This window comes from Lipotes vexillifer, unplaced genomic scaffold (assembly GCF_000442215.2).
Source record: "Lipotes vexillifer unplaced genomic scaffold, Lipotes_vexillifer_v1.1 scaffold155, whole genome shotgun sequence".
Lineage (NCBI taxonomy): Eukaryota > Metazoa > Chordata > Mammalia > Artiodactyla > Lipotidae > Lipotes > Lipotes vexillifer.
The window spans coordinates 1,119,266-1,133,697 of NW_006779813.1; the positions used below are offsets into that span (position 1 = coordinate 1,119,266).

The 14,432-nt window shown below is 34.3% G+C and overlaps 1 protein-coding gene across 2 annotated transcripts in view; it reads left to right on the forward strand.

Annotated features, from left to right (window-relative positions):
* The window catches only part of HBS1L (HBS1 like translational GTPase), an 84,482-nt gene that overhangs the window by 54,430 nt on the left and 15,620 nt on the right, over nt 1–14,432 (forward strand). For both annotated transcript variants that reach the window (XM_007452979.1, XM_007452978.1), the window contains 7 exons: nt 2,489–2,751; nt 3,226–3,391; nt 6,103–6,220; nt 10,436–10,582; nt 12,273–12,347; nt 13,073–13,190; nt 13,806–13,874. In XM_007452979.1, the coding sequence (XP_007453041.1) occupies nt 2,489–2,751; nt 3,226–3,391; nt 6,103–6,220; nt 10,436–10,582; nt 12,273–12,347; nt 13,073–13,190; nt 13,806–13,874 (956 nt within the window). The remainder of the gene's footprint in view (nt 1–2,488; nt 2,752–3,225; nt 3,392–6,102; nt 6,221–10,435; nt 10,583–12,272; nt 12,348–13,072; nt 13,191–13,805; nt 13,875–14,432) is intronic.

Genomic DNA, 14,432 nt, shown 5'->3' on the forward strand with positions numbered 1-14,432 from the left:
CCTGCATCGGCAGGCGGACTCTCAAGCACTGCGCCACCAGGGAAGCCCCCATAAACACTTTTGAGTCATGATTTCAGCATCATAGATTTCTACATAGTGTGATTCCCAGTGGCAGCTTATAAAAAAAGGATAATGCATTTCTTAGAAGAAACTGAAACAGCAAACTTTTTCTTCACTAATAGTAAAGATAGTAAATATCTCTCTAGAAAGTGCAGTAAGTAAAAATCGTTAGAACCTTGCATAGAGAACAAATAACTCTGTGCTTAACCTCTGCAATCTAAATTATTAGCTTTCCAGTATCATTTAAATAACTCACAAAGAAAGATTAAGCCTCTAGATTCATGTAGAAATGTTCCCACTCTTGGAAAGATGGTTTTAAAAAAAAAACAGACCGGTCACTTTAAAATAGTAGATGAGGTTACAAAATTATATCAGAAAGCACCTGAAAAAATATTCAACCAGCCTATACTTTCTTTTGTACCAGTCAGTAATTATAATCCTGAACCCAGAATGGTCATTTTTAGACCTCATCTTTGAGATTTTTCAAAATCTTAAAACATTAGCTTTTACTTCATATTACGTAGAAGTTTTTACTAAGTACAGATTTTCGTTGATGCTTTTCTAATTACTTTGACCCTTTTCTCTAACATTGTACAGTTTAGTGAACTAATTTGCAGTTTGCCTAAAATTTACTTGAAGGGAATGTTATTATGAAAGTGAAAGAAAAGCAAACCTTTCATGTTACTGAATTGTAAATGAAATAATCGAGTCAGGCCATGTTTTGTGATGCTCTTCATATCCTGAGCAGGGCTGCCTGGATTGGTGGATGAGCTGAGTTTCAGGCCTCAACCCACTGTGTCAGCCATAGCTGTTCTGCTTTTATCTGTTTTCCATGTTGGAGTTAGCATGAGCTTTCCTTTGAAGAAAAGCCTCTGTCACTGAAAACAGAAAGATTTGCAGCCAGAGATTGTGATTTCTCTCAGGTCTGATCAGAACCAGATTCTGTGACGTGGCTAGTCATTCTGGTTGAATACTTTCATTGTAATTTGTAGGGGTTTTTTTTACTCCCCTAAATGCAGAGTTGTCATGTTTTTATTTTAGAGAACTAGCTGTGGTCATTCAAATAAATGTTTGCAAATTATAGTTTAAATTTGATTTACTTAACTTGGTTGGACTCTTAAAAAAATGAATGGGAACATTTTCCACATACTGATATTTTTTCCCTGTAGTTTGAGATGAAGCTAATCTGTCTAAGCAATGTTAAAAAGTGAACACCAAAGTTGGTTAGTGGAGATTTGCAAAACCAAAATAAAATGGGAATGAATATGAGGCTTTTAATGAAGTTGCAAATATAACGAATGTGATTCTTTCCTGAGGCATAGGAGGAAGGGTCCGTGTTGAGCATGTAAAAACACCCTGAGGGGGAACAATGAATCTGTTTTTGTTATTGTGGGCAAGAAGAAAATATTGACAGATTTACTGTTCATACACATTTCCATTAAGCTGCAGTCCTTAAGTTATTTTTGTAAACTGCTTTCTGTATGTCATTCTTCTCTGCCAGATCCACATTGAGTCACATATAATTGGTTTCATTCTTAATAACTTGCAGTTTAACCTGTTCTTTGTCCTAATTCTGTGTCGTTGAAGGAAAGGTAAGACACATCGTAGTCTGGTTGATTAGATTACATCCTTTAGAGCTATCCATGGCATAGCACTTGTATAGTTTCTATGGAGGATAGTCCAAGAACTATTGAAGAACTAAGATCAGTGTTTACTTTCGGAGGCAATGTCATTGTCAAGGAGGAAATAAGTTAAGCTAGATGGTATTGCTTCTGCTTTACATATCTGAGTTCCTCAATAGATTGTAAGCTTTTGGGATCAGTTGATAACATTTTCATTTCTTTTCTTCTCAACATCAGTGCTAGTATATGTTAATATAGTTTTTAGTTAATCAAGTGTTTGTTGAATTAATGAATTAAAACTCTTTTGCCAAAAGTAATAAGAAAATGTACACATTTAGCAGTAGCTCCCTTAAGGATAGTGTTTGAGCAAAAAAAATTGTCTCTGTCCGGTTGGAGGAATGAGTTAGGGATAAAACTGATAAAGCTAGTTTTTTAGTACTGATTTATCTCTAGGAACACAATGCCAACTTTTACAAAATATCTCCTTTATGCCATCTGTTTTGATAGAATTGTATGGCTAAGCTATGGGCTTACACATTGAATTTCAGTTATTTTATGGGATATTTTCTTCTTGTCTTAGTTTTTGGTCGTGTGTTTTTCTCCTGGGATCTTCCATGTATGTATTTGTGTGGTTTGGGTCTAGCTACTTATCATTTCACCTTAACAGACTCTAGCCACTTAGTGAAGATCATTTTTTGGTCTGCAAGTGTAAGGAATATGAAGAGACAACTTCTCTGCCCTTCTGACATTATAGGATGTCAGTTGAATTGTTTTAAGCAGTTTATTCCTATCTATGCTTTCTGTAGACTAACTGCTGAAGAAAATGGTCATATTTTCCACACACCTCAAAAAGGACATTGTAGTGAAGATACCGGCCTTGTTTCTTCTGATGTACTTGAGACCGCTTCTAAATCAGCCCTTCCATCCCACACCATTCAAGCATCAGAAGAGCAGAGTTCAACACCAACACCAGTGAAAAAGTCTAGCAAGCTGAGGCAACAAATAGATATCAAAGCGGAGCTGGAAAAGCGGCAAGGAGGGAAGCAACTCCTCAACCTAGTGGTCATTGGTAATGCCCTTTGTTCCTCTGGATTGTCAGTCAACTGCTTAAGCCCAATAACTTTATAGTGGCAGCATGGAAACTTGTTCCACTCTGCGTTTCTGTGTGGGTGTAAATAGACTTGAAGCAAGGAGGCATTGCATCATAATGTCAAGTTTCCAAGGTCACTCTGAGTGAAATAATGCCAAGTCATTAAAGAGGTATTAGACTGGGTTGTGGCATTTTCATTTTGTGAACATTTGAAAATTGCCTGTCTTGTTGACAATCTTAATTTCCAGAAATAAAGGAAAATTTCCCCCCTTTAAAGAGACATGCTTTTTTCCCTCCATTTAGACATCTTAACTGTTATTTGATAAAAATTGGTATTTATTACTCTAAACACTGACATGAACTATTGAATTACATATTCCTGCAATGCCTCAATGTAAATAAACAACATCTAGAAAATGTATCTAGTATTAATCCTCAATCAATTTTCCTTAGGTCATGTTGATGCTGGGAAAAGTACTCTGATGGGCCATTTGCTTTATCTTCTGGGTAATGTAAACAAAAGAACTATGCATAAGTATGAACAAGAGTCTAAAAAGGCTGGCAAATCTTCGTTTGCATATGCATGGGTCTTGGATGAGACTGGCGAAGAAAGGGAAAGGTAGTCACTATATTTCAAAATTTTCATTCTGAAATGGTATATAGTCTTTTAAATAAGTATGTAAATGTGTTGAATATGCATGAAACAAAGCATGAAATATTTTAGAGACTATTTTTAGAAAAAAGTTTTCAGTTATCAGGGAAATGTTTTATTGTAGTTTTCATTGTAGTCTACATACATTTTTTACTCTTCCAAATTCTATGAAAATAGTTTAAAAAATGTTTATTAAAGATTTTTTTAAAAACACAGAGAAAAAGGCAGTAAAAACCCTTAGCTAATTATTCTGTGGGAGAAGCTTCGGTTGTCACTTCCCTGAGTATATGTCAAATTGTCTTGATTTTGAATGAAAATTATGAGTAAGACTCTTAATTTAAAATTAATATATATAATGTTAATATACATAAGATTATTATATCAGGTTATAAAGGAAAGGTAACTTTTTGTAGTAAACTGTCTTCTGTCTAGAATCAAAATGACCGGTAAATTCAAATTACCAGGCTTAATTCATCTTTATACTTTCTGTACTATGCTTTTATGAGACAGAGTCAACAAACAATTAATTAAACCTGTCTCCTACCAGGTAGATCTAATCCATTCGATTACTTCTGTATGTGTTACTGTGTTCAATGCTAACTTTGGTGAGGTTTTAGGAGAATGTAGATATTCATATACCTCTGGCCAAAGTATTTCTTTTGAAGTCTTTTTAGATATTTCATGTTAGAACTGGTAGGGATGGGGAAGCCAATGGCACCTTTGTCAGGAAAGAAAGAGGACACTTATAATTAAGTGAAATGGCAAATATACCTACTGTCTCAAAATAATAAAGACTGAAGCCCTCTGAAAATCCTGAATCAACAAAGAAGTTACTCTGTTCTCCGATGTCTTCATTCTGAATATGATTAGAGAACATATTTGGATTTTCATACTTTTTAAAAGTATGTTTATTTTCTTAGAGTATTGATATAAGATAATTCTCAATAAAGCAGGTCACAATATTCCTTAGCTCTTCTGGTAAATAGAATTTTATATCATAGTGGTTTGAGTTTTGTTTTGTTTTTTTCTTGTAGGTGTCTTTCTTATTCTTCATAATATCACAAGCTTGTTTTACAACCTAGTAAGAAAAAATAGTTAGACAGTTACACATTTTGGAAAAATGAATATTGGAAAACATAATTTTGTATGATATCAGTATTAGAAGACTAAATTTCCACTTATCAGCTTATTAAGCAGATTATTGATATATGGCTTTTTAGTTTTCTTTGTACCATCTATTAAGTAAGTAAAGAGATTGAGGGCAGTATAATTAAGTTAGAATGGCTTTGTTTGAATTTACTTCATGTGTGAGTTGAGCAGGCAAGTAAGCTAATAATCTATCTCTTTCCTAGAATAATTAATAATTTTAGTGTTTTTTTAACAATAAATCTGCTAGTTGGCTGTCATATTTTTGCTGCTGGTAGTTTTCTATTGCTCAGCATGCTACAATTTTTAGAATATTCCTTTATTCTGTAGGTAGCAGAAGCTTCCATATACATAATGGGAGTTTTAATTCACCACTATATATTCCTTAGTAGCATTTCAAAAATACAGTGAATTGCTTATCCTACCATGTGAAATATTTATAAATCCTCTGTTCTGCTCATGTGTTGGACAGAAATTAGTAGCCTGAGTGACATTTTCATATCCTCTCAGTTACAAATGCAGAGCAGAGCTGGGTCAAAAGAGTATGGTCAAAGCAGTCCAGGGAGGAGCTCAGACTCAGTCTTGGTTCATCACTATTCTCAGGCACTTATTTGGGGATTATTAAAGAGAATTAAGTATCATTTTTGCAAACTCAAATGGCCCATGGTTTCGGATTAAACTAGAATAACTTGACTAAGGAGACCCACAGTTACCTGACTGCTAGGGTGAACACATACTTTACCACTATAATTGTTGGGACACTTCGGTAGTAGAAGGGAGTGCTCATTCCTTACTATGGACTATCCTGGGCAAACCAGGATGAATAATTACCTAGTTTATTGCCCACGTGATTTCCCTTTTTAAATTCCTGAAGTCTAGAAAGACTTGCTACTTTTGTAGACCCTCCTGGGCTTTCTTGTATCTGAATCTATGTTTTTGTGGCTAAGAAGAGGCACTGTGTTGGACTCCAAGAGGATGACATGGGATGCAAAACCACTACTGTCCCTGTCTCTCAATGGTTAAAAAATTGTTCATCTCCTTTGATATTTCCTGTTTGCTAAATGTGTAACATACTGACTAGCCTTACAAATGAAAGTTTTATAAGTTTATTTCTATAATTAGTGAAGCATAAATGTAAGAAAATGAGGAAAGGTACATACTGATAGTGGTCATTCTTCATTTTTAACTTTTCTCATCTGCGATATTGTTTCCCACTCCAGATATGTCCCTATATATCTTTCTTTGTTCACAATCTGTACTGCTTCTTACTGAAAAAAAAAAGGAAATGGGAAGCATCAATCATTTTGATTAAGCTCTTGTTGTATCCAAACCTTGTTTTAAAGCCATACCAGTGTAATTCTGTTACAGCAGAAATTCCAGATAGCCTAATTATTCAAAATAATAGACTATAATAGAATTCCCATTATTACTTAAGAATTTAGACTGTCATTTCACCTATATTATTAAATAATTTAATCCATAACACTGATTATTTCTATGGTGCATTCTAACCATTTTATGTTTTCTTTAAGGGGAGTAACAATGGATGTTGGTATGACAAAGTTTGAGACCAAAACCAAAGTTATTATATTAATGGATGCTCCAGGCCATAAGGATTTCATTCCAAATATGATTACAGGAGCAGCCCAGGTACCAGATATTTTCTTAACCAAAGTACACTGATTGTACATAAAATTTCCTGATGCTGAGGTTATAATGCTAGGATTATAACTTTTAAAATATTAAAATTTTAAATTTTAACTTTTTAAAAAATTAGAAAAAAAATAGAGAAATGTATTTTTCGTGATCTCTATTGGTACTTTATAAAACTTTTTCTAATTTATTACAAAGAAGCAAATGTATAAAAGCTACAAATTTCTTTGTAGTAAAAATAATGGTAAGGGCTCAGTGAGGCATAGCTTTATAATTCATTTATTACTAAGTTGGAGTGAATATTTCAACATCTGCCTTTTTACTATATTTATATTCAAGTCATATATCTTTTTAAAGAGCTAATTTATGCAGAAATAGTGAAGCTTGGGAGTCTTCCCCCTGTGGTTTATTTGCTTTCTTAAGATTAAAAAACCATTGCAATTTGTAAGCTTACATGATTCTTAATGAGGATACTGAAAAAACCAAAGATAATAACTTTAAATAATTAAAACAATGCAAATAGCACTACACATATAGGACATTGATTTCTTCTATAATAGATGACTCTTGGAAAATATGGAGAGTTCAAAAGTTTGTGTCACTTGGCAAAAGTGTTCAGTGATTGACCATTTTCTGAGTTCTTCCACCCATTTAAAGGGAATGTTTATCAACAAATGTTATGAGCATGCCAACCTAAAAAGGATGTTATATGAATAAATTAGAATATATTTGAAGATAAATAAGGAAGTATTTGATTCTATTTAAGGAAGTTGACATATAATTTCAGAATATTAATTTACAGTCCATGGACTGAATGAGATAATGAAGATTGAAAAGTAATAATTATCATGTTGATTGAGTACTGAATACAGGCCAGACTCTGTACTAGGTATTTTGCATGCATTTAGTTTAATCTAATCCTTGTAACAATTCTGTGAAATACATATTAGCCCCATTTTAAATTGATACTCTTCTCATTGCATTTACCAAAGGATATATTTTTCTTTGTTTCCTTATGTGTATGTGTGTGTATGTATGTATGTGTGTGTATGTGTATGTATGTGTGTGTATGTATATATGTTTTCATTCAGTGAAAACTTACTGAATGTGCCAAGCACAGTGGTAGGCAGTGTGGAGATATGATGGACTACAAAGCACATTTTGATAGTTTAATGGGAGAGGCAAACACCAGAACACACAATGACACTGAAATGTTTTTTAATCCTAGAATCTTAGAGTCCAGAGTAATCGTAAAGAACATTTATTCCAAACTCCTGATGGAATTAGGGTAGGAAAGGATTTTAGAGATTATTTAATAGAATTCCATTATGAGACAAATGAAGAAATAGGCTCAAAGATATTAAGTAACGTACCCAGTGTATGAGGTACTGTGGTAGGCTTTTCTGGATACAGAGATACATATAGCACATGTTGCCTCTCCTCAAGGAAATCACAGTGTAGAAAGGTAAGACATGTAACAATGAAAGGCTAACACAGATGTACTACAAGAAGAATATACACAGTATACATGATGGATGAGGAGAGATCGCTTTTTACCACTTAAAAGGCTTCCTTGAAAATGTATAGGCATTTGAGCTCCCAAAGACAAGCTGTTGCTTAGAAAGAATAGAGAAATTGCCCAGTAATGTTTTTTGAGATGTTAATAGGAAAGAGGATCAGGAAGGATACTTACTGACTTAGGTATCTTAATACCAGTTCAATGACTTTCAATTTTTAATCTAGAAAAGTAAATGTAATTTGACAGTTATTAGCAAAACCTGATGAGAAGGAGATTTACAGTCATTGAGCCTAAGATTTGGAAGGTCAGGACTTTAAGTAAACTACATTTATCCCCCAGTGTTTCTGTGAGGTGAGATAGCTGTCTATTTGCCTGAGGTGCGAGACCTGCTACTGACTACACATGAGTGAAAGAGCCAGTTTTCAAATTGATTGCTTTAGTTTGTGCTCTTAACTAAGAATCCTTGATCAAAAGAACTGGATCTCATTGAAGAAATTAGGAGTTTAACATTAGAAGTCATGAGGCTTGGGTATGAATTATGCACTTAAGAGTAGATATAAAGCAGAAGGAATATTTGGATAAGAATTAAAGGAAAAAGAATAGAAATAATAGTGTAAATTGCCCCCACCAAAGTATGTACATGATACTTCTGATTTAAATTATAAAGTTCTGTTGTATTCCGAACAAAGTATCTGATAAATTCTTTACTTACTTTATGACCATTTCATTTCCCATTATGGTGTGGATTATATGATGACGTGAAAATCTTTAAAAACTGATAGCAGAAACATGAAGTGTCATTGAGGAAACAACAAAGAGAAAAGCTGTTCTGGACTCTGTTCTGACCAAAAGGCCAGAGCACTTGATGTGAATCGAATATAAGAGGACCCTTGAGAAAAAGTGATTGTCTTGTAGCAGTCTGAGATAGCTGAAGAGGGGAGTGCCAAATTTAGCCAGTATATCCTGAATTACAGAAAAGCAGATTTCTATAAGAACAGGTATGCATACAAGGCAAAAACTGTAAAAGGGGTAAATGAAAGATGGAGTGTTCATTTAAGAAATGTCCTGACAATGCACTGACAAATCATTGATGAGAATGAGAATGGAGGAACATCTATGGTTGTACAAACTGTTTTCTGCAAATTTTCAAACGCTGCATTCATATGGCGCAAGTGGAGTCACATAAAGAAGCATCAACAGCACAAAGGAATAGTGGGAACCTGTAAAACTCGGTTCAGTAAGGCTAAAGAAGAAAATGACCTAAGTTAAGGTTAGCACTTTTCCTTCTTTGTGTGTGTGTGAGTGTGTGTGTGTGTAAATTGAGTATAAGAGAAGAAATGTCTTTCATCTGATTCTCAAAATGGTCCACAAAGGTTAGGAAACTTTGTTATTCAGGTTCTTTTTTGGTGGCTGTAGGAGGGTGAATAATGCTATTTTTTGAAAATTCATTTATTGACAACTTTTTTTTTTTTTTTTTTTTTTTTGCAGTATGCGGGCCTACTCATTGTTGTGGCCTCTCCCATTGCAGAGCACAGGCTCCAGATGCGCAGGCTCAGCGGCCACGGCTCAGTGGCCCAGCTGCTCCGTGGCATGTGGGATCTTCCCGGACCGGGGCACGAACCCGCGCCCCCTGCATCGGCAGGCGGACTCTCAACCACTGCGCCACCAGGGAAGCCCTACTGACAACTTTTTATAATCATAAACAGTACTCTGACAAATTTCTTTGTAGATCCATAATTACTTCTCTAGGATAAATTCCTAGATACAGAGTTGATGGGAAACAAAATAAACATAATTTTAAGGTTCTTAATTCTTACTGTGAAAATGCCCTCCAGGGGGCTTCCCTGGTGGCGCAGTGGTTGAGAGTCCGCCTGCCCATGCAGGGGACAGGGGTTTGTGCCCCGGTCCGGGAAGATCCCACATGCCGCGGAGCGGCTGAGCCCGTGAGCCGTGGCCGCTGAGCCTGTGTGTCCGGAGCCTGTGCTCCGCAGCGGGAGAGGCCACAACAGTGAGAGACCCGCATACCGCAAAAAAAAAAAAAAAACCCTCGAGAAAGGTGGTGGACTTGCTGACCCCCAGGCAATGTATATGAATGCCTGTCTCCTTACACCCTTGCCTGTGTAAATAATTTTGTCTTTTAAATCTTTGACATTGAGATTTGTAAAATTGGAGAAGGGAGGATTATGTTGATGTGTTTTTAACGTCCTTTTTTTTTTTCGGTTTCTAATAAATTTGAATTTTCTTAATGTTTATTGACCATTTATAGTTCTTCTTTAGCAAGTTGCTTGTATCATTTAACTAGTTTTGTATGGAGCTGTACTTTTTTTCTTCTTTGGTAAAGACTTGATATTAAGATTATACCTTTTACCTTAAATGTTATAAATATTTGTCCCTGTTTAAGTATGTTTTAATTTTATGTTTTTCCTCCTTTGCCTGGTTATCATAATTATTATGTAATCAAATAGGGGAATTTTTAATTTTTTATGTCATTATTTTTTTGGCACATGCTAGTACTTTCTTCTATTTAAAATTTTAATCCATCTGTGTAATTCCTTTGATTTGCTTTGTGTTTGGTGTCAGGTTGGAGTCTGCCTTTAAAATCTCACCAACACAATTAATTTAATAATCTGTCCTTTGAATTAAAATGCTGTGACATTATTTCTAGTTTTGACTGTTATTTTTTTCTTTTTTAGGCAGATGTAGCAGTTTTAGTTGTAGATGCCAGCAGGGGAGAGTTTGAAGCTGGATTTGAGACTGGGGGACAAACACGAGAACATGGCCTCTTGGTTCGTTCTCTGGGAGTGACCCAGCTCGCAGTTGCAGTCAATAAAATGGATCAGGTATTTAAAGGCTTCTTGAGAATTCATTTTCGATGGTAGTTAAGATGATGTTCTGCCGTATTGATGACCTCAGGTGTGACTAGTATACATTTTCTTGGTCCAGTTTTCATATTTTAAAAAATAAATTCATGATGCTAATATTAAATAAATGAGGTATTAGTAATTTTTAAGCAAGAAGATAAATTCTCACTTTCAGAATTAATTTATAAATCTTAAAGTCATTTTGTTATAAAAATGCATATTTATTTTAGTATAAAGAAAACCTGAAATAACCTATATTTCTAACTCCCCCGCCCAATTTTTAACTTTTCATTTTGAACTTCCATCCAATTTATTTTTACACGTAAAAATCTTTTTTTAATAATATTGGGTTCTAGTCTGTTTCATTATCTACTTTTTCAAAAACTTGACAATATTCTTGTTCATGTTTCCAAGTAATTAATAATTTTTACGCAAAGAGGCAAAGAGGTAGTTTTTATAGCTTTATTCTAGTGTATTTTAAAGATACACTAACATTTATTCAGACAATCCCCTACTTTTGAATATTTCCAGTTTTGTGTATGTGTGTGTATATGTTTAGAAATAGTCTATTCTATGGAAATTTCTGGGCCCAAGGATATATATCTATATATATTTTTTAAGACTTACTGTACATGATGAAAATACCTTTGAGAAGAGTTCTAGTTATTTCCTTCTATATGGTGTATTCACTTCCCCAAATTCTTATCAACACTGCTGTTATTAAAAGATTGTATTCCAATTTGATACATAAAACATGATTTTTCTTCTTTAAACTTACTCTTCTATGAATGGTCATAATATTTAAATATACTTTGTATATTATCATTTGTATTTTTTCTTTTGGAATTTATGTAGTTTGCTCATTTTTGAAACTTTAAAAAAATCAATTTGTAAACTTAATTTAAAGATATTACTATTTCCTTTTGATTTCTTTCATTATGCTTAGGTATTTTCTTACCCTGGGATCAAATTCATATTCACCTAAGTTTTTCTACATAGCTCTTTTATAGTATCATTATTACATATACCTTTTATTTTTTCCCAGTATTTTAGTATGTAAATTTTCAGACATAAATAAAAGTTGAAAGAATGTTACAGTAACACCCATATTATACCTGCTACATAATATTCTACCACTTGCTTTATCTCATTTTTGTCTATCTACCCCTGTATCCATCCATTAATCTATCTTATTTTGACATGAATTTCCATGTAAGTTACAAGTTACAGACAGTGTTACATTTACTCCTAAATACTATAGCATGGGAATGGTTATCTAGAGTTCATATTACATATACATACACTAAGATGTCTGTTTGACTTGGGGGTGGGTGTCAGTAATTTTATTTTATTTCAGCAGTTGGTCCAGGCACAATTTAATAAGTTATTCACTTTTTCTCCCCACATTTGAAGTCACCTTTAGCATATCCAAAAAATTCTATAAACATTGGAGTTTGTTTCCAGCCTTTCTGTTGTAAGAAATTTTACTTTTAGATCATATTAATAGTAAGATCTGACATTGTGAGCTTTAATTTTAATAGATTTCATATTTAATAGATTTTATAATTATATTTTATAGTCGACTTTATATTTTATTGCAAAAATTTAAATTTTTTATATATAGCATGGTCTGAAGCATAGTTTTAAAAATAAATTGGATCTTTATCAGGTTAATTGGCAACAAGAAAGGTTTCAAGAGATTACTGGAAAACTTGGGCACTTTCTTAAGCAAGCAGGTTTTAAGGTAAGATAATTTTAAATTTATTTGTATACTTTCCTTAAGTCTCATCTTACTGATATGAGAGAAAAAACTACTTTGCTATTCTTGTTCAGTATTTTAATTCTTTTTGTTTTTATTTCTCCCTGGTATTATGTATATCTTACATTCTTTGGATTACTTCATTTTATTTGTTTGTTTGTTTGTTTGACTGACCGTTGATTGCCATGCCATGCGTGGCATGCAGGATCTTAGTTCCCCAACCAGGGATCCTTGCAGTGGGAGCGCAGAGCCCTAATCTCTGGACTGCCTGGGAATTCCCTGGATTACTTCATTTTAGAAAATTGCATACATTTTATAAATTGGCTTGGATCTAGTATAAGTAGAAGACTTTTTCTCCACCTATTAAATTAGATGTATAGGTTTAGGGAGGTCACAGAGGAATGTGGAAACTAGTAGAGAGAAATTTCTCCAGCAAAAATGTGAAATATGCCTACGTTACTAGGTAAAAATGCTTGAGTGTTTTGGAAACACTCAATGCTTAATGCTTGTAAGTTTCCCTCCCACAAAATCAAGAAAGTTGAAAACTGTTGTATCAGATAACTTCAGGGCAGTAGTTCTCTGATTTCTATTACTTTTTAAAAAGTACAGTGTTGCTTTTGCAAACTTGGTACAGTTATGCTAATAGTGAACCTTTTAATTTTTTAAAAACAATGTTGTATTGAGTTTCTTATGTTCAATCTTTTTTATAGGAAAGTGATGTAGCTTTTATCCCTACAAGTGGTCTCAGTGGTGAAAATCTAATCACAAGATCTCAGTCAAGTGAACTTACAAAATGGTATAAAGGACTATGTTTATTAGAACAAATTGGTAAGAATACTGCCATATTAATTTTAATGCATTATGAACTTGATATTAATTATTATTTAGAGTTCTTTATGGGGGACAGTGATGTGTGTGAAATAGCGTAGGATTTGTAGTCAGAGGAGCTAGGTCACCAATTTTGAAATTATATGCAATATTTAAACTGATGCTAAATTTTTCTTGTTTAATTAATGCCTGCTCTACCTACCTCACAGACTGTTGTGACATTAATGAGAAAACATATGTGAAAACATTTTATAAACTAGAGTATTATATGAATCACAGTCAATTTGCTGTTAGTATTTATTAAGCAATTATTTTCTGAGAGACATGGGAGTATAGTGGACTCATTGGACATGAGTCAAAAATTACTTTAGGGCTTCCCTGGTGGCGCAGTGGTTGAGAGTCCGCCTGCCGATGCAGGGGACACAGGTTCGTGCCCCGGTCTGGGAAGATCCCACGTGCTGCAGAGCGGCTAGGCCCATGAGCCATGGCCGCTGAGCCTGTGCGTCCAGAGCCTGTGCTCCGCAATGGGAGAGGCCACGACAGTGAGAGGCCTGCGTACTGCAAAAAAAAAAATTACTTTAAAATTAAACCTTGCCATTTTACCATTTTTTCCAGATTCCTTCAAGCCTCCTCGAAGATCTGTTGACAAGCCTTTCAGATTATGTGTATCTGATGTTTTCAAAGGTAAGTGCTACCTCTATTGACCTACTTCAGTATGGTCCCTGCCTTTCCATTCTCTCCTGACCTCTTTTGTTGGACAAAATTATTATGTTGTCTTCAGATTCTTCCGTCTTTATGCCAGTGGTATACAATTCTAGTTACTTAACACCCCTGCCCAGAAGAATCTTCAATTTACTTACCATTTCCCCATCTCATACTCACCTTCCACGTATAAAAAACCCTGATCCTTTATCTGTCTAGCCTCATAGTTTTTTCTCCCATTAGATTCCTTTAGTTTCTGTATCCTTCAACTGAACTGGATCATTCAGTATTTCCTAATCACATAGGGTTTTTATTGCCACTATGTCTACCCATGTTGTGCTCTCCTCTCTCTTTACTTGGCCATTTCCTACCCATATATAGCAGTCTGGGTCAGGAAATAGATACCATACATATGTAAAATGGGAAGTTTAATATAAAGGATCATTAATATATTAAAAAGAGTGACTATAAGATACAAGGGCACTATATGGTATCCTAGGGCTGAGGAAGAGAACCCAAGGAAGGACAAACTCAGAAGAG